This window comes from Dasypus novemcinctus, chromosome 22 (genome assembly GCF_030445035.2).
Source record: "Dasypus novemcinctus isolate mDasNov1 chromosome 22, mDasNov1.1.hap2, whole genome shotgun sequence".
Taxonomy (NCBI): Eukaryota; Metazoa; Chordata; class Mammalia; order Cingulata; family Dasypodidae; genus Dasypus; species Dasypus novemcinctus.
The window spans coordinates 34,576,811-34,597,352 of NC_080694.1; the positions used below are offsets into that span (position 1 = coordinate 34,576,811).

The following is a 20,542-nucleotide window of genomic DNA, read 5'->3' on the forward strand; positions in this document are numbered from 1 at the left end:
AGACTCTAAGCCAAAATGCACATTGCTCATCATTAAGTGGTACTTGTTGTTCCAATATTTCCGCTGTTTCTCCAGTATCAGAAAAGAGCAAAACAGAAAACAAAACATGGGAAAAATCAGTGTGAACATGGGGTTTCCTCTGTGGGCTTGAGGGCTCATTTTTGTATACAGAAAGAAGCTAGCACTGTCCTCAGTTCACATATCCATTCCTCCCACATGTGATTTTCAGGTATCTGCTCTATGCAAAGGATAGTACACATCATGGACTTGCTAAACTGTGACTTTTTAAAAATGAAATAACTGAGGAAATCCTATCCATTAGAAATAAATGGGCTTAATTTTCAAAAAACAAAGTCCCTCAGCCCTGGAACTTGATGCAAAGGTTTTGGGGAAGGAATGAAAATTCCCTGAAGCGACACTAAAGAGACCGCTACATTCTGGACACATGCTTTTTTATTAGTATAGATATCTTAGCAGACAATACTGTACTTTTTAGAGGAGATCCACGTTGTTACATCAACAGTGTTGACTTCTGACAAGAGGCAAAACTGAGCACCATAGTGTACAAATAAAAAAAAACAACCATGCTTGAGGACGACAGTCAAGTTCACGAAGGATGCACGATCTACCCAGAGGCCTCCTCAGGCCTCGTCCTCGCCCTCCTCCTCCTCGAACTCGCCCTGCTCGTCGGCCGTGGCGTCCTGGTACTGCTGGTACTCGGACACCAGGTCGTTCATGTTGCTCTCGGCCTCGGTGAACTCCATCTCGTCCATGCCCTCGCCCGTGTACCAGTGCAGGAAGGCCTTGCGCCGGAACATGGCCGTGAACTGCTCCGAGATGCGCTTGAACAGCTCCTGGATGGCCGTGCTGTTGCCGATGAAGGTGGCCGACATCTTGAGGCCGCGCGGCGGGATGTCGCACACGGCCGTCTTGACGTTGTTGGGGATCCACTCCACGAAGTAGCTGCTGTTCTTGTTCTGCACGTTCAGCATCTGCTCGTCCACCTCCTTCATGGACATGCGCCCGCGGAAGATGGCGGCCACCGTCAGGTAGCGGCCGTGCCGGGGGTCGCAGGCGGCCATCATGTTCTTGGAGTCGAACATCTGCTGGGTGAGCTCGGGCACGGTCAGCGCCCGGTACTGCTGGCTGCCCCGGCTGGTCAGCGGGGCGAAGCCGGGCATGAAGAAGTGCAGGCGCGGGAAGGGCACCATGTTCACAGCCAGCTTGCGCAGGTCGGCGTTGAGCTGGCCCGGGAAGCGCAGGCAGGTGGTCACCCCGCTCATGGTGGCCGACACCAGGTGGTTGAGGTCCCCGTAGGTGGGCGTGGTCAGCTTGAGGGTGCGGAAGCAGATGTCATAGAGGGCCTCGTTGTCAATGGAGTAGGTCTCGTCGGTGTTCTCCACCAGCTGGTGCACGGAGAGGGTGGCGTTGTAGGGCTCCACCACCGTGTCCGAGACCTTTGGCGAGGGCATGACGCTGAAGGTGTTCATGATGCGGTCGGGGTACTCCTCGCGGATCTTGCTGATGAGCAGCGTGCCCATGCCCGAGCCCGTGCCGCCGCCCAGCGAGTGGGTCAGCTGGAAGCCCTGCAGGCAGTCGCAGCTCTCCGACTCCTTCCGCACCACGTCCAGGACCGAGTCCACCAGCTCGGCCCCCTCCGTGTAGTGGCCCTTGGCCCAGTTATTCCCAGCCCCGCTCTGGCCTGTCAAAGGGAAAGGAGAATATTAGGCACTAAAACATAAGGAATTCTGATTGCCAGAATTTTCACTTTGGAAGAGAATGTAAGATTTGCCTTAAAGATGCAGATACTTCTCTTTATAGATCCTCTTTTTTTACCTAAAGATAGTTTTCTCTGTAGCAATGACCCTCGAAAACATGGAGGATCATAAACTAAAAACCAAGTTTAGTTCCTATGAGGCTATTATTTGAAAAAGAAGGTGGATTGATCTAAATCCCACTGGTTATAAAATTAAGAGACATGACGATGTACATCCTCAAATTACACGCAATTAAAAAGCAAAGGCAAGAGTACAATGTAATCAGATGGAAAAGACCGGTCTAAGCAGGTATCTGAACTGTGCTGGTTACAACCTGTTTTTTGGCTTTGGGCTTCTCTCAGCAGTTACCTGTTGTCACCGGGCCTTTGAAATTACCTGTAGCCCATTAACTTGTGTTTGGAGCCCTTTCATCACTCCATTCTTAAACGATCTGAGGCTCGTGGAGATGGGAATGTCCGGTAGCCCACCGCAGGCTGTAAAGTGCTTTGAGCCCTCGAATGGCCAGGCAAGCAGTGCTCGCTGGCCCGGGTGGGGTCAGGTAGAGACCTGGGGTGCCCACGGACACACAGCTCTCCACGAAGTGCTAAACTCTAAGAATTGTCATGTTTAGGAAGAAAGAAAGTGAAGCACGTAGCCAGCCAGTTCCAACTGATCACCACTACTCACCAAACACGAAGTTATCCGGCCTGAAGATCTGGCCAAATGGCCCGGATCGAACCGAGTCCATCGTTCCGGGCTCGAGGTCCACCAGGATGGCCCGAGGTACGTATTTGTTACCTGTCGGGGCAGAAAAGCAGGACTGAGACCTGCAGTGGGCAAAGCAACCGTGGGAGAGAGGCTGTGCCCCCTGCAGCTTTCACATCCAAATTCAGTAGAGAACATTCCAGCACCTGAGACAAAAGAGAATTTTGTGCTCTAAAAAAGAAGATAATTAGCGTGTTCAGCCATGGCAAACATGCAGCAGTCTTAAGGCATGACAAAGTGTATTTTTGAGCAGTGGGCATTTAAGATAAATGCAAGAAGCGGTTCTTGGTCCCATGTATGTTCCCAACACATTTTTGTCTGCCACAGTATGGAAAAACTATGATCAGAAAAAAAACTCATTACCAGCAGCTTCATTGTAGTAGACATTGATTCTCTCCAGCTGCAGGTCACTGTCGCCGTGGTAACTGCCGGTGGGGTCAATGCCGTGCTCATCGCTGATGACCTCCCAAAACTAGCATTAAAAAATAGAAACGGAGCCACCCATTAGCCTGGCATCCCACCTGTCCCTGAAGATGCCCTCTTTCTTCCTCCCACCTCCTAGCCATCAGCCACCGTGGGCAGGCAGTTCCTGAGCCAGACAGACAAAATAGCTGCACGCCCGTTTCCTCCAGCAGCTGCTGCGGCGGCGCCTGGAAAATCCGCAGCGCAGCGCCATGTTATGGCAACAGACTGGCAGGCAGAGCGTGGAAGGAGCAAGGTGGGCGCTGCGGAGCCCCTTTTAGAGGAAGCTGGGGAGCCAGGGAGGCTGTGTCACCGCCCTCCCTGGCGGGGCTGGATGTCCGGCATCCCCCCCTCCCCCCCCGCCCCACCTCCCAGGATCCGCTCACCCTGCTGCTGCCTCCCCAGGGTCAACGTCTCCTGGACACCAGAGCCCACCCAGACCTTCCAAGCTGGAGCCTGACCTCCAGGCACGGGCCCCGCGGGGAGGCGCGGAAGGGGCAGGGCAGGCGGGAGCAAGGGTGGGCAGCGAAGGAGCTGGCCGCGAGCACGGAGGAGACTCCATTGTGACTTCACGGCAGGAAAGGGGGCGGGGGTTGGGTGGGCAACATGGCGGCTTGGAGAGACCCCATCCCTCTGCAGACGGGCGCGCGCCCACACCCCTGCGCCACTGCCCGCTCGGCGCCGCCCGACCCCGCCAGTAACTGACAGGCCGCCTGTGCATTCCCCACGCGCCTCTCGCCCTCTGTGTCATCCGCCCCAGACATCGGTGCCCATATTAAGAGAATGGACCCGGCATCCTTTTCTGGGTAACCTACCTCTCTACAGCATCTGTCACCCCAATGACATTGCACTTTATTTTCATTCAAACGACAGACCGAAATACGCAAATTGAAATCCCACCCGGAGGCCCCCGGATCAATAGGACCCCAGCCCCTCTCCAAATCACCGAGACTCCCCTGCCCGCGGGGACTGCCCCCTACACCCCTCGAAAGGGTCGTGGCCGACTCCAAAGGGCCTGGGTTCGGGGCGCCTCGCGGCAGGTCGGGCGGCTTCCCGGGCCCCGCCCGGCGGCCAAGGCCAAGCCCCCGCGCCCACCCCGGCCGCCGAGCCCGCCGCGGGGACCCCCGGCCCCGGCCCCCCAGCCGCCCTCCGGCCCCCGCCGCGCGCGGCGCGCCCACCTTGGCGCCGATCTGGTTGCCGCACTGGCCCGCCTGGATGTGCACGATCTCGCGCATGGTGCCGGCTGCGGAGCGGGGGGTGGCGCGGGCCTCGGGGCTGCGGGCGCAGGAGGACCGGCGGGCTGGCGGGGGCGCAGAGACCCCGCGCGCCGCCGCCGCCGCCCTTTTATAGCAGCGGGCGCGCTCGCCCCGCCCCGGCCCCGCCCCCGCGCCCCCGCACCCCCGCCCCGAGTGAGGTAATGGGGCGCGGCGGCGGGGCGGAGGGCTGCGGCACCGCGAGGGGGAGCCGGGGCGCGGCGGGGCGCCCGCCAGCCGGCCGGGGAGCGCAGTCTGGGGGCCCGCGGGGAAGGGCGGTCCCCATCTGGGACCCGCCAGCCGCCCCCTCCCCAACCCGGCGGTGCCGCCCCCGGGCCCCGCACCGGCCCCCGGGGAAAGGCCGCAGCCCCCGGCGGGCCCCCGGCTCCTTGAACCCCAAGAGGGGCCGGAGACCAGGTCCCGGGCCCGGGCGGCGGGGTGCTGCCTCCCAAAGGCGCCCTCGGCTTCGGGGGTCGGCGAAGGCCACCGAGGACCCTTTCCGGAGTAGGGAACCGAGAATTGACGCGGGTCTCGGGGGGACTCTACAGCTAGCTCTCCCCGGGCGGGGTCCCCCACGCCCAGCCTCGCTCCCGGCCTATTCCGGCGAGTGTAGACGCGGGGAGAGGCTGGGGGGAATGGGAACGGAGGAGACCCCCGGGACGGTGGGGGGAGGAGAGGGACCCCCGGGGAGAGCCGAGACGGGAGGGACGGGAGGGGGTGCATAAACGTCAGGGTGACGGTGGGCTGGGGAGGGGCTGGGGAGGGGACTCGGAGGCCTCGAGCTCGCTGTCACGTGTTTGCTCTTGGGTCCTCGGAAAGACGACTTAAAAGTGGAAAATCCTGCGTGCGGGTGTGGGCGCGCGCGAGAAGAGAAACAGAGGCCCGCAGCCCCGTTGGCGCGTGTCTGAGCTCGGCCGTGTGTCCTCAGCCTCGCGGCTGTCCCGGGGCGCACGCGGAGCCGCGCGAGCCGTCAGCACTTGGACGTGGCTGGTTTCATCTGCGGCCTGCTGCTGCCGTAAAGGCACATCACACACACACACACACACACACACACACACACAGGATGTCCTAGACCTGCTGCTGCCGTAAAGGCACATCACACACACACACACACACACACACACACACACACAGGATGTCCTAGACCTGCTGCTGCCGTAAAGGCACATCACACACACACACACACACACACACACACACAGGATGTCCTAGACCTGCTGCTGCCGTAAAGGCACATCACACACACACACACACACACACACACACACACACACCGGATGTCCTAGACCGAGCACAGGAAAAGAATGTCAAATACCCCATTATCAATTTTTTTTCATTGATGACACGTTGAAATAATATTGTGGGGTCTGGTGCCTGAAATACCCTTTTTGAGAGCGTTGCACTTGTTTCTTTTTAACGTTAACACTTTAAGATTGGGTTTATGTGGCTCTCCTGCGGGGCTGGCACTCGGGGTCTCTTGACCGGAGGCTCTCTCCCGAGCCAGCGTTTATTCCTTCCCCAGTTTCCCAGCCTGGAGAGGAGGCTTACGACTAGCCCCAGAAGCCAGTAAGTGAAGGGCCCAGAGGAAGGAGCCTCTGCAGAGGTGAAAGGCTCCTCGAGCCAGGGAACCATCCTGAACGGAGGGCAGCTTTTTGCCCCCTCCCCCTCCTCTCTGGGGCCAGTTTCTTCAACTACAAAATGATGGTAATTATAGGTACCCCCAAGCCGGCTTTGTGAGGAGGAAATGAGAAGCTGCTCCTGAAAGCACGTGGTGTTTATGGAGGAAGGATGTCCCGTAAAACCCCAGGATGCTGTAATTATACATGATATTAATCCTATCCGCAGCGTTTATAGTTGGCATACCTCAGGGGTGTAAACTGAACGAGGTCGGCTATGAGTGGCCCTTGGGTCAAGTCATGCCCTCCTCACGCCCCTGTCCAGGCCTCCCAGCGGGCGCGGGGCGCGCCCGGCACCCCCGCAGCCTGGGGTTGACGCTCTGGTGCTTTGTCTCGCTCTGGTACTTTGTCTCTCGTGCTCCCCTTTGGCCCCACGGGGCCCTCACCCAACAGCCCACCTGGCCTCTCCACCCTGGCCCCAGCCCACCCAGGCCTCCCACGCCTTCGGCTCCTCAGACCTGTTAGAACATCTCCAGGGGTCCTCTCTCCTCCCAGAACACGCCGCAGACTCCACAGTCCAACAGAGACTTTGCTGGGAGAATTACCTCTTGGCCTTTGTTGTGTCATTCGAAGTGGAAATGTGGGGCCAAGCAGGAGCAGAGGAGGAGACCTGGACAATACCTGGCAAATGGGGATCCCTAGCTGCACCCCCCCCCAACAGGTGGGCAGTGTCCCTCCAGGTCTGGAGTCCCGGCGGGGGCTCCAGGCGCTGCCCACTCTGCCACTTCCTAGCTGGGCTGCGGTAAGCAAGTCGCCTAACCTCTCTGAGCGACCAGTCACCCTCACCTGCAAAACGGAAATCTCATGGGGAAGGTGGGGAGAGTGGCTGTGACCCTAGCATGTAGTGCACCTGCTGTCGAGAAACAAATGGCAGCCTTTTCTGGGGCGGTCCAGGCACGGAGGGTGATCTGCTTTCAGGATTACAAGCAGCCAGTGTTCTTCCCAAATGTGTCTCCTCCTGCCACCCCTGCTACATCCCTGCTAGGAGGACCCTTTCACCCTCTCCCCCCCCCCCCCCCCCCCGCCCCAGCACCTGCCCTCACCCCTTTGTCTATGAGTATGTAGTCAGAGCAACACACGCACATTTTAAAATCCTGCCTGCCCATCTAAGGGTGACTCACCTGCAGGCGGCTCTCCTCCGCGGTCACAGATACCCCAAACACCGCCCCTGTGTCACAAAGCAAATGCAGCCAACCGCCCTTCCCTAGTAAAAGTCCTGGGGCACTTTTATTTACTTCTCTTTGTTTCTAAAAAGGAGCAGCTCTCGGGGCTCCTCCTGGGCCAGGGTGATAGGGGAGAGTGCTGAAGGTGGCTGGGCAGAGTGCCGTCCTGCAGCCACATGTCATTTCCTGCTCTGGATCTGATGTCACTAAGCATTCGAGTTCACCACCCCTACCCTGCAGGCATTTGGAGGTGACAAACTCAGACTAGAAAGGGGAGGATTGAATTCCGGGTAGCAGGTTCAGCTGGCCGTGTCTGTCTTTGACACAGGGTGCAGGAGCTCACCTGCTCCGCGGAACCTTCCTCCACGCCTGCCTTCAGAGGGCTCCGACAGGAACGTTCAATGGAGAGGGCTCTGCCGAAGGGGATCCTGTGCAAACGTGGTCTTCTGAGGGTGATGTGTCACTGTTAAGTCCATGCCATGTCCAAAGATGACGGATAGGATCTATTAATAGTTGAAATACGTGTTGTTGGTCTACGTAATTTTAAATTTTATTGTGGTAAAGAAAAAAATATATATATATAACATAGAATTTGCCATTTCAACCCTTTTGAGTGTACAATTCAGTGGCATTAATTACATTCACAATATTGTGCCACCATCACTACCATCTGTTACCAAAATTTTTCATCACCCCTAATAGAAACTCTGTACCTATTAAGCACTAACTCCCCCACCCCCTCCCCGCCCCAGGAACCTCTAGTCTACTTTCTGTCTCTATGAGTTTATTCTACATATTTCAGGTAAGTGGAATCACACAATGTGTGTCCTTTTGTGCCTGGATTCTCAGAATCATGCTTTCAAGGTTCATCACTGATGCCAGGTGCATTGGAACTCCACCCCTCTTTATGACTAAATAATATTCCACTGTGTGTCTGTGTCATGTTTAGTTTTTCCATTCAGGAATTGATGGACATGGGGTATTCCCACCTTTGGGCTTTTGAAGATAATGCTGCTGTGAACATTGGCATTCGAGTACCTGTTTCAGTTGCTATTTTCTGTTCTTTTGGGCATAGCTCTACATGTAGAACTGCTTCTGAAATTTTGTAAACATCTGCTTCCTCTGCAGAATAATGAAAACTCAGGAACCATCCCAGCACTGAGATGGTCTCAGCTGCTGTGGAGACAATAGCACATCCTATTTGTTTGTCACAGAGAAGGCCCAGGGAGCCATATACCCCCAACTTTGCTTTCCTATGACACACATCTAATGTGACCAGTCTGCTCCTACAACCGTGAGCAGTGCGTTGACAGGTTTTAAGGAAAAGCATCTCTTTATGAAGAATTACAGTTAAAGTATTTAAGGTGCTTCCTGTTTTAAAAAGAATCTCTGAAATACAGTCTGCACCCCAATTTAATTTACTTTAAGGATGCCCAGCCCCACAAAAGTACACAATATTTTGCTTCAGATGACAATAATAATTGGGAGTAAATATGTAGCATGTTTTCCAGACACCTTCTGGAATGTATCACATCTCAGTAGGCATCATTTTTATGACAGTTGTCAGTCTGGGCCTTTCAAAACTAAAGATGACACTCATGGCCAGATATCAAATTCATATTTAAGCTACATCTCAATAAAAATGTAAATATATCTGCACACATGTATGTGTATATAATACACACAGACATTATACAAACATGTATTATATAAACACTTTATTAGAAAATTTGGAAGTGCTAAGGAACACAAGTATTTCACCATTAAAGTTTTGATGTAATATCTTCCCTTTTTTCCCTTATTTGTGTATTGTTTAGGTGTTTTTGTTTGTTCCTTTTAAACATAAGCTTTTTTTTTTAAGATTTATTTTTTATTTATTTCTCTCCCCTTCCCCCACCAACCCCACGTTGTCTGCTCTGTGTCCATTTGCTGCGTGTTCTTCTTTGTCCGCTTCTGTTGTTGTCAGCGGCACAGGAATCTGTTTCTTTTTGTTGTGTCATCTTGTGTGTCAACTCTCTGTGTATGCGGCACCATTCTTGGGCAGGCTGCACTTTCTTTCACTCTGGGCGGCTCTCCTTATGGGGCGCACTTCTTGCGTGTGGGGCTCCCCTATGCAGGGAACACCCCTTGCGCGCATCAGCACTGTGCATAGGCCAGCTCCACACGGGTCAAGGAGGCCCGGGGTTTGAACCGCGGACCTCCCATGTGGTAGACGGACGCCCTAACCACTAGGCCAAGTCCGCTTCCCAACATAAGCTTATTTTTGCCTTTGACATTAAGAATGAAGAAATACTCTATTTTCTAATGCCATGATTTAAATCAGGCACCTCACAGATTCTTCTCCCAACTTCTGCCATTTGCCCCATAAACTAGAGTATCTGGGCCACATGGAATTCTCTGAGCAAACGCTCTCTGCTTCACCTGGCCAAGGAGTTTCACATGACAAGAGCAAATTCCCACCACCCCCACTGCAGTCCACCTCCATTCCCCAAGTAGGCGGTGGTTAAGAGCTGCGGTCTTATGGTGTGAAATCCTCTCTGCCTCTTAGTAGCTGAGCAACCTCAGGCAAGTTACTTAACCTCTCTGGGCCTCAGTTGCCCCATCTGACAAATGAGAATCCTACTATCTCCTGGGGTTGTTAGAAGGACTGAATGAATTACTGTGTGCAAGCGTTTCGAGTGCCACCTGCCCCATGGGAAGTGTAATAGAAATCTTCAACAATCACAGTGGGTCTCGTCCCCTCCCCCTCTCCCTCTCTTTCTGCCTTTCCTTCTGGAAGCTCCGTACGTAAATCAGGACTGAGCTCCAGTGTCACTTTCTCTGCCAAGTCCTCTGGAGGCAAAAAGTCTGCCTCCCCACAGTGCTTGGTAGACATCTCTGTGTTAGAACCCGCATCCCGGGTCCACAGGGCTGTCCACGGCAAGGAGAGGTGGGATTGTCGGGGTGGACAACTCCATGCTCTTTCCCCCAGCAGCCTCCCGGGTTTTTTTTGGCAGTCCAGCAAGGAGGCGCTACTTTGGGTCTGCCAGGAGAATGGGCTCCGGGCCGGAATTTGGGTGTGGCCAAGTCTACTGGCCTCCGTCTGGCCAAACCTCCGTGTGCAGAGGATAGAAAGGGTGCTGGCTCTGTCCGCTTGGACGCTGCCGAGCTCAAGTGTGTTCTGTTTTCCTTCGAAGGCACAATGGCAATTACAAGATGATTTACTCCGACGTCTCCCTCCTCAGGTTAGGAGCCGGTGAGGTTGCAGAGAACTGAGTCGTTCTGTCTTCCAATTAAAGCGTGGGAGGAAAATTAGTAGTTCAGGGAGCAAATAAGCTCTGGCGGAGGAGGGGTCGGCCTGGGACTGACCCCCTGTGTGAGTGGCACCACTCAGCTCCTCCCTGCCAGGTACCACCCTGTCTGCCTGACCAGCTCCGCTCACCCAGAAAGAATTCCACTCCTAACCGGTGCCCCAGCCACCCTGCTGGTATTTCAGTATGTAGCACCGAGCCACCCCTCCCTGCCCCACTCCCACGTGCTCTGTAAAGCTTTCCAAACAATGGACTTTGCAATAGGAACAAAAATATCAACCACCACCCAACTCATAAAATACCTGGGACGGAAATGGACTCAAAAGATGAAGCGCCCGTCTTAAAAAACTCAAAAATAATATTGAGGCACATTTTTTAAAGCATTTGTTGGGGCCAAGAGTGTTTAAGATAAAGAAAAATCCAGTCTCTTGGCTCTTTCTCAATTGCACAGCAAGGGTGTCCAGAGAAGCCCCCAAATTATTTCTTGCTCCTCTGGTTCTCTCCTTTGTTTCTTGATGAAATTCCTGAAATACTTAATTTGAACCTATAAAAGTGCCATAGCATTTATAGTCAGTATTTATGTCTAATTGTCAGGTAGTACAAAAATAATCCTAGGCATCATTTAAAATATGTGCTGGGTTAAGTTAATTAAATTTATTACTTGTTGACAACAAATTTTGTTGAACTCTTGTCACTCCATCTTATGTAACATGGATGCCAGTATATATTTTTTTCTTAATTAGAACAAACATTTGTTATTTCCAGTCTTAAGCAAATCGGCAGGGCCAATTTCACCATTAGAAATGACAAGTGTTATGTTTACTAGTTTTCAAGATCTAAGAGAATCAGATCTGGGGGTAAAAAAAGGTAATGACTCCAAAATTTGAAAATTGCTATTAAGGTCAAATTAATAAGTGTTTAGTTAAATGTGTACAAAATATTTATGTCAATTGGTCAAATGCAACTTAGCTTTTATATCATGTATAAATTATTCTTGATGAAAAAAGCTTACAAAATAAAATTTAAAATATTTTTTATATGATGTGGAGTGGTGCCTCCAAAAGTTAAGTGTGTAGGTTCACAAATAGATGATTAGGGGTTTTTTTAATAGCTGGAAGAAGAAAGGAGATTAAAGGAGATGGAGGCAAATTTGTGGGAAAGACTTCATCTGAGAGAGATTTAACACAGCTGTGAAAGTTGGAAGAATATAAGGAGTATCTTGTGTGCACAGTTGCCTTGGAGGAAATTGAAATTGAAGGTGGTGAGGAAGGAGTCATTGTGCTGTCTTTCCCCTCCCTGGCCAGCAGGTGGCTCACTGGCCAAGGACAGCTTGGTTGCTCTGTGTGTGTGTGTGTGTGTGTGTGTGTGTGTGTGTTTGTATGTGTGTGTGTAGAGGGAGGGGAGAGTTAGGCCTTTTGGTTAATGACAGGATAGAGAAGGAATGTGCTATCATATGTTTCTATGTATGGGTGTTTCAAAGTTAAATATTCTTTAACTTATGGAGTACTGGTATACTGAGCAGAATGACAGATGACTTTTAAGGTTGGAGAGTTTTGTCATTAATGAGATGTCTTCGTCTGCTGCCACGGCCATGACAAATACCACACGATGGGTCGGCTTAAACAATGGGAATTTCTTGTCTCATGGCTTTGAAGCTAGAAGTCCATGCCTTCTCCTGGGGTAATCTGCTGCTGGCTTGCCACAATGCATCTCTGCCTCCATCACATGTTCTCCTCCTTTGGCTTTCTCTGACTTCTGGCTTCTTCTCACTGCTGTGCCCAATTTCCTTGGCTCATAAGGACTTCAGTCATGTGGATTAAGGCCTACCTTGATTCAGTTTGGCCTCGTGTAAATAGGATCTTGGAAGAACCCATTCACAAATGAGTCTGAGCCTTAACTAATAATAGCATTTTCCCAGGTCCTATTTATAAATGGGTTCACACCCACAGGAATTTTTTAATTAAGACTTGAACCTGTCCTCTGTGGAGAACATGATTCTGTCCCCCACACAGGCTGAGCCCTCCATGGTTGGAAAGGGCATGGAAAAAGCAAGGGAGGACAGAGACCAAGAAAGATCAGGAGCAGAGTCAATTAATGAGCTGTCCACCTGCCCACAGATCAATGCAAGCACTGGAATCTGCGTGCAATTTTATATCTGGGCTGGAAGGAAGTGAAGAAAAAGCACAAGGAAACCAGAAAGCATGTGTGAGAGGGAAGTTAGAATGGGACCTCTGCCCTGCAGGGCTGCATGTGAAAATCTTAGGTTGCAGCTCCCAGCCCAGCTGAAGACAGAAATTTCCACTGTTGCTACCCATGGTTGCAATTTTAACTTCTCAAATCAGAACTCATATTAAGTGAAATTGTAAGGGTAATTTTGTTTCCTTCTTATTCTTTATTCCCCCTTTTGGCTATCCCTCCCATATTTGAATGCCCAGGCTCCATCCTCTTATCAAAATCTGTACCAAGAGAGTAATTGAATATTAACCAATTAAGTCCCCATTCTGGTGTGTAAGTCTATTACTTCTCCTAAGGGAGTCTGCCAAAACTTCCATGGTTAAAAATGAGCTTAAAATCTTTATATCTGAAGGTTAAAGAAAATTCCAAAATTAATCAATGTTAGTTCCCCCTTTGCAGAATCCCTGACCAGAAGTCATGGAGCTGATCATTGAATTCCTCCCTTGACAGGGTGCTCACTACAGAACTATTGATCAATTATCTCCCTACTATGTGAGGGTCCTTTCCATCTGTTCTTTCATTTAACCCTCCCAATAACCTTCTGAAGCTGGTACTACTTTCACCATATTCTGGATTAAGACATTAAGGCTCATGGAGATTACAAAACTTGTGTAAGGCCAGACAGCAAGGAGAGAAACCAGCGTCTGAACACAGGTTCACCTGGTTCCAAACACCATGCTCTTTCCACTCTGCCAACCATGCTTCCACGGTGGGCAGAATTCTAAAATGTCCCCAAGATTCAGCTGCCCTTGGTGCACACCCACCTTCTCACAAAGATGCAACCCAACCCTAATCTAAGGCTCCAATGCAATGATATTTTGCAGATTTAATTTAGGTTCCAAATGACCTCATCTGAAAAGAGGGAGATTATCTGGGTGGGCCTGACCTGATCATGTGAGTCCTTTGAAAGCAGAGCCTTTTTCTGCAGGTGGTGGCAATAGGGGAAGTGGGTGTTTCACACAGCAGAGGGGCTGTGGCAGGGAACAGGTGAGTTTGGCAAGGAGGTGAATTCTGCCAACAACCACTGAGCATGGAAAAAGACCTTGGGTTCCAGATGAGCAGGCAGCCTGTGCCCGTCAGTCAAGGGGGAGCCCTGGGTGAGGCCTGGCCAGACTGGCTTGGGCTCCTGACCCATGGAAACAGGAAGATGATAAGTCTGTGTCCCTAGAAGCCACTAAATATGTGGCAAATTATTATACAACAAACATACTGTCTCCTCTCTGATAAGTGCCTTGGGTTGAGTTTCCCTGGAAGCAAACCCTGAGATGAAGACTGGAGTGTAAGCAGTTTATTAGAGGGATCATTCCAGAAGCACCATTTGAGGAGTGTACCTGAAAAAGAAAGGGAAGAAGTTTCTGCTGCAAGGAGGCTGCTTGGAAGTTTTTCCCCATCCATTGGCATTTAGCTTCGCGCCGTTGCCCTGGTCTGGCCCTTGAGCTGACCACGTTTATCTTAGTGATTCCTGCAATTTTTATCTATCCCAAGAGCCCTTTACAAAAATTTTTTTAAATAATACTTTTTATTTTATTTTAAAAGTTTTACTTTCATGTTTATATTTTATTTTTATTATTAAATTTTTATTTTCCTGTTTTTTTAATTTGTTTATTTTGGGGCTTTGTTTTGGGGAAAGATTTGGATCACAGAAGGGTCAGAACTGTGGCAGGGGAGGATCCTTGGTGTTGGGTGTCAGTAATGGGGGGAGGTGTGGGGAGGGGTGTACCTGGGGCATGCCTCTGTGGCATATGAACATGTTCAAATGGTCATGGGGCATTTTTCTCAGTGGGTGAGGATCCACATGATAACTAAGAGTGGCTAGAATCCCCTGAGTGCATGGGCAGTGCCTAGCAAAGGAGGACAGACCATTATGCCAGGCCTTCGAATTTTTTTTAAGATTTTAAGAATTAATTAATTAATTAATTAATTAATTAATTTACTTACTTTATTCCCCCCCATGTTGCGGTTTGTTTTTGCTGTCTGCTCTCTGTGTCCATTTGCTGTGTGTTCTTCTGTGTCTGCTTGTCTCCCTTTGCTGTGTCATGCTGCGCCAGCTCTCAGCGTGGTGCGGGCCATCAGGTCTCCAGGGGTGCCAGCCAGCCTGCTCCCAAGGAGACCCTGGGATGCGAACCCAGGGCCTCTCATATGGTAGATGGGAGCCCAATCGATTGAGCCACAGCCACTTCCAGGCCCTTGATTTTGATGGTTGTACTTTTGAACCTTTTCTTGTGAAACTGAAACTTAGCCTAGTATTATATATTGCCTAAAAGCTATCTCCTGAAAGCCTCCCTGTTGCTCAAATGTGGCCTCTTTCTAAGCCAAACTCAGTATGTAGACACACTACCTTTCCCCTGGCATGGGACATGACTCCCAAGGATAGCCTCCCTGACACCAAGGGTTAATTACCAAGCACCAACTAGGAATGCATTTGGGAAAAGCTCTCGACCAAAAGAGGGAAATACTAAATACAAATGAGTTTCTATGGCTAAGAAATTTCAAAATGAGTTGGGAGGTCAATCCAGAGGTTATGCTTACCCATGTCTTAGCAGCAGGATCTCATTGACTACCACAGTAAACAATGCCTCAAACAGCAGGACTCCTGAAGGCTTTAGAGACATCTAGACACTATAGACAGGGCAGGAAATCTCAGAAATTTGGAACCCTGTTAAGTATACTACTTTGGAATACATGCTCCCCAATGTAACAGAGTTAGGCTCATTTATAATTTCCCTATTCATGACTCTTCTGCCCCTTATATTTGAACCTATAATTAGCAATATACGTGTTAAATATATGTCTCCAAGACTTAAATCTTCAGTCTGTTCATATGCTGGTTGAGCCCTGAATTTCAGCAGAGTTGCAACACCTACTCTCCAGGTCACTGGACTTGCCCAGGACAACTAACAAAAGGATGAAGATGGACAATACCCTTCCCTAAAACCAAAGAGTATCTACAACTGCAAGCAAGATAGTTCCAGCCATCTGGTCCATGAGATCTATACCCCCCTCTCAATCAGAAACAGAGTGGGCATCGGCATCCCCAAATCCTCAAGATTGAGGAATGAACAAACATAAGGGGAAATCCAACTATGGGCCAAAGTAGACTTTACTATTCTAGCAATGGAAGAATTTGTATCATTGATATAAAGGCAGTGGCTACCAGAGATTCTGATGGGACAGAGCGGGAAGAAGAGACATAACATGGGGCATTTTGGGAACATTAAAATTGTCCTGCATGACATTGCCATGACAGATTTAGGCCATTATACATTTTGTCAAACCTATGAAATTGTATGGTGCAATGTGTAAACCAGAATGTAAATTATAGACCGTGGGTAGTAGCAATGCTTCAATATGTGTTCATCAACTGTAACAAATGTAAACACTAAGGGAAAATATTGTTGATGGGGGAAATTGTGGGAGGGGAGGGGACAGGTATATGGGAATCCCCTGAATTTTTGATGTAACATTTATGTAATATAAAGGTGCTTTAAAAATAAAAATATATTTTTAAAACAGAGTCCTTTTCACAAGCTAAGCATTCCCCTGTCACTTCCTGGACCCCCCATGAAGCCGGCTTTTGAGTCTTCATCACCTGGGAAGGAACTGCATTCAGAACTGAATGCCAAAGTCCAAACTCTGTCCTCCCTCCTTCAGCAAGAAGTCAGGGGCTCATTTGCTTGTTCTTCATTGAAAACTAATATCAATGCAGTTCTGACCACGTCAGTTTGGGGGCAGCCTCATCACGGCTGGCTCATATTAAGCTGTCTTGGTTTAAAAAACCATACGTCTTTGATCTTCCTGCAGCTGCTAAGAAACATCTCGCCCCTCCTGTCCCTCCGCCATTAATGTTAGGATTTGAGGGAAGGGAATTACATTTTATCTTACCAGAGGTAGCCAGCTGGGCTTCAGAGCTTCTCTCAAGGCTGGTTTTTTCCTCCACGAATAATGGAAAAATGGTGATGATAATTTACAGTTTGCAAAAATTTAATATGTGCCAGACACAGAGCTTTACATTTGTTTTCTCATTCGATTTCACAAAAATCCCTCAAGGTAGATGCTATTGTTCACATTTGACCAGAGGAAAACAAGGCTTAAAGAGGTTCTTTAATTTGCCCAAAATGAGTGTTCTTAAGTGGCAGAGCTGAGAGCCACACTCTCAAAGGCCTGACAAGGAAACCTGCAGGGCACGTAGATATTCTTATAGACTCAACAGCTTTCCATAATCCATAGTGAGCTTGCCATGTACATCTTCAATAAAGACACGCTTAGCTGTGAGGGCGGAGCCTCTCGAAGCTGGCTCCTAGGCACAGCTAATTCCCCAGCAAGATGCTTAAATAACTTATGCTAAGACATCTTCTGGGTTTTATAGCTTGTGTTTCCTCCCCACTTGGGAAACCAGGAGAGTTCCCTATTCTGGCATCATTGCAGTGGCAGAAATCCTCAAAATGGACCCATGAATATCTCCAGCTTCTCCCTGGCATGTAATTCAGCCAGACCAGGAGCCTTCAATTGTTTAAAGCAACCAGATGCTCTCTCACAGTGACCCAGCCGGGACTTCCATCCTCCTTACAAAATATCAGCTACCTTGTTCAGTACAGAGATGATTATCCTTTACATAAAAGTAATAATAGCAAGACATTTTGACTACTTACTGGATGCCACACGTTGTCCTAAGCATGTTATATGTCTTGAGCACTTATTCCTCACATCTTCTCTGTTTCAGTTACCTGTTGCCATATAATAAAATACCCCAAACTTAGTGGTTTAAAACAATGATCATTTCCTTTGGGTCAGGAATTGAGACAGAGCACAGTGGGAATGGCTTGTCTGTGCTTGATGGTTGAGGCCTCAGAAGACTTGAAGCCTGGTAGCCGGAATCATCTCAAGTTTCATTCACTCACTTGTCAGGGAGTTGGTACTGCCCATTGACTGGTTTGACAGCTGGAAGCTGTAAGGACCCCAGAAAGTCATTCCTGTGGGTGTAAACCTATTTTAAGGAAGACTGTGTGATTAGGCTACTTTAGTTAAAGCGGGGTCCAGGGTGGGTCTTAATCCTTTTACCAGAGTCCTTTATAAATTGGATGAATATGGAGAGAAAAAGCCAGGAAAGCAGGAATCTGAACATGACAAAACCTACTGGAGAAGGGAGAGCCCAGCAGATGCTGCCATGTGCCTTGCCATGTGACAGAGGAGCCCAGGATCAGCCGCAGCCAGTCTTTGGGGAGAGAACATCACCTGATGATTCCTTAATGCAGACATTTTTCTCAGCCTTGAAACTGTAGGCTTGTAAACGAAATGAATTCCCATTGTTAAAAGCCAGCCCATTTTATGGTACCTGCATTTCGGCAGCTGTAGCAAAGTAAAACAACTGGGAACATCGCTAGGGCCATTGGCCACCACACACACTTGGTCTCTCCATGTTGTCCGGGCATCCTTGCAACATGGTGGCAGGATTCCCGTGACAAGCATGCCAAGAGAGACAAAGAGCCAGGCAGAAGCTGTGTTGCCTCTTATGATCTAGTCTCAAGTCATGCAGTGTCACTTCCACCACCATTCTACTGGCTGACGCAGTTCCAAAGGTCCATCCAGGCCCAAGGGGACGGGACATGGTCCTGACCTCTGGATGGAGGGAGTTAACATCCTATTGTACAGAGAGCATGGGATAGGGAAGCGGATGTCGCTCAATGGATAGAGCATCTGCCTACCACATGGGAGGTCCAGGGTTCAAACCCCAGGCCTCCTGACCCGTGTGGTAAGCTGGTTCATGCGCAGTGCTGATGCACGCAAGGAGTGTCGTGCCACGCAAGGGTGTCCCCCACATAGGGTAGCCCCATGCACAAGAAGTACACCCAGAAGGAGGGCCGTCCCTTGCAAAGAAAGCATGGCCTACCCAGAAGTGGCGCCGCACACACAGAGAGCTGATGCAGCAAGATGACTCAACAAAAAGAGACACAGGTTCCTGGTGCCGCTGACAACAATGCAAACGGTCAAAGAGGACCGCACAGCGAATGGACACAGAGAGCAGACAACAGGGCAGCTGGGGGGGGGGAAGGGGAGAGAAATAAATAAAAAATAAATCTTAAAAAAAAAAAGAGCATGGAATAGGGAAGTGGCTGTGGCTCAATCAGTTGAGCACATGCCTACCACACGGGAGGTCCCAGGTTCAGGTCCTAGTGCCTCCTAAAGAAGACAAAGACACCGCCCACAGGGAGCAGGTGTGGCTCAGGCCATTAGGCACTCACCTCTCATGTGGGAGGTCCCACGTTCAGTTCCCAGTGCTCCTGGAGAAGGCGAGCAAACAGTGAGCAGACAGATGAGAGAACCATCTGGGAGAGAGGGGATAAATAAAGAAAAATGAAGTAAACAAATAAATCTTAAAAAGAAAAAAGAGCATGGGATAGATATTCTTGCAGCCACTTTTGGAAAATGCAATCTGACACATCCTCTGAGATAGGTGCTATTATTATCCCTATTTGCAGATGAAGTAACAGATGGCCAGAGAAGTTAAGTAACTAGATCAAGACTGTTCAGCCCACTACCGAGGCAGGATGTGTACCCAAACTCTCTGGTCCATATTCTTTTATTTTAAGATTTATTTATTTATTTATTTCTCTCCCCTTCTCCCCCTGCCCCAGTTGTCTGTTCTGTGTCTATTTGCTGCACCTTCTTCTTTGTCTGCTTCTGTTGTTGTCAGCGGCACGGGAATCTGTGTCTCTTTTTGTTGCGTCATCTTGTTGTGTCAGCTTTCTGTGTGTGCGGCACCATTCCTGGGCAGGCTGCACTTTCTTTCACGCTGGGCGGCTCTCCTTACAGGGCACACTCCTTGCGCGTGGGGCTCACCTACAGGGGGACACCCCTGCATGGCAGGGCACTCCTTGCGCGCAGCAGCACTGCGCATGGGCCAGCTCCACACGGGTCAAGGAGGCCCGGGGTTTGAACCACGGACCTCCCATGTGGTAGACAGATGCCCTAACCACTGGGCCAAGTCCGCTTCCCTGGTCTATATTCTTAACCATGCTACTAAAGTTTCTTTGCATCATCAGTCATCATGTCTTCCTTGCTCATTTTATTCTGAACATAATCCAGGCACTGTCATAAACTCTAAAAGACTTCTTTCCTCCAAGGTGCCCCGTGTTTCCGCCACAACACATCCCATTATGTTCATTATGTTGTGGTTGAAATGGAAGTTTCTCCTCGTAGCTCTTCGCCCTGATGCCTTTCCCTCTTCTGGCCATGCCCTTCCCTATGGGAGATCATTTGTTGAGCCAAAGTCATGTCCACCCAAAACCGGCCCCTGTCTCCTGGACCATGGCCCCAAACTCAGGAGGCGCCTTGGCTCGGCAGCTGCCTCCACTCAGGGAGAAATACCTGTAAGCAAGAGGGGTCACAGAGGGCAGCAGCAGGGGCTACTCGAGGCCAGAGACAGGCCGGGGATTCTCTGGGCACTGGAGAGGGTTTGAGGGAGTCAGAGGAATGACGTCATTGTCACGACTGCTTCTCTTGTTCAGGCAGAGAGGATTAAAGAGGAAAATCCAGACGGAAGTCTATAACTTCATTCAGAAAAATGGGCAGTTGAAAATTTTAAAAATTAACGACGATTAGCCAAAGTAATCAGTTCAGAAGCTATGCATCGGCCATCTACTTGTAAAGCCTGAGCCAGATCTGAAAAACTACAAAGTAGCTGTGTGTAGTAAAAATTAAACTTGACTGTAAGTAGGTCTGGTCTTTGCCCTTGGCTTCTGCGTAATCTCTAAACCCTTGGAATATCAATACCCAAATAGGATTGTGTGTGTTTCCTGTGGATTTGGGTCAGCTGCACGGTCTAAAAATGTGATTTAGGGAGGGGGCCATCCGTGCCATAAAGTCTTAGTGGGGGAGCTGGCCATACCAGGGAGACCAACTACCTGATGTAGGGCGGGGGCTTTGGGTCATGCTTGGCCCCTT

General features: G+C 49.9%; 1 protein-coding gene across 2 annotated transcripts; it reads right to left on the reverse strand.

Moving 5' to 3' along the window:
* Positions 1-435: 435 nt before the first annotated feature.
* TUBB2A (tubulin beta 2A class IIa) lies at positions 436-4,304 on the reverse strand. Of its 2 annotated transcripts, none has more exons than XM_058285178.2 (4): positions 4,163-4,304; positions 2,886-2,994; positions 2,445-2,555; positions 436-1,702 (listed from the first exon to the last, which is right to left on the reverse strand). In XM_058285178.2, the coding sequence occupies exons 1-4, from the start codon at positions 4,217-4,219 to the stop codon at positions 642-644; spliced, it is 1,338 nt and encodes a 445-aa protein (XP_058141161.1). In that variant the 5' UTR covers positions 4,220-4,304; the 3' UTR covers positions 436-641. The 2 variants fall into 2 exon arrangements, with proteins under 2 accessions (XP_058141161.1, XP_058141162.1); XM_058285179.1 differs by lacking the exon at positions 4,163-4,304 and adding an exon at positions 3,371-3,385.
* Between the last annotated feature and the right edge of the window lie 16,238 nt (positions 4,305-20,542).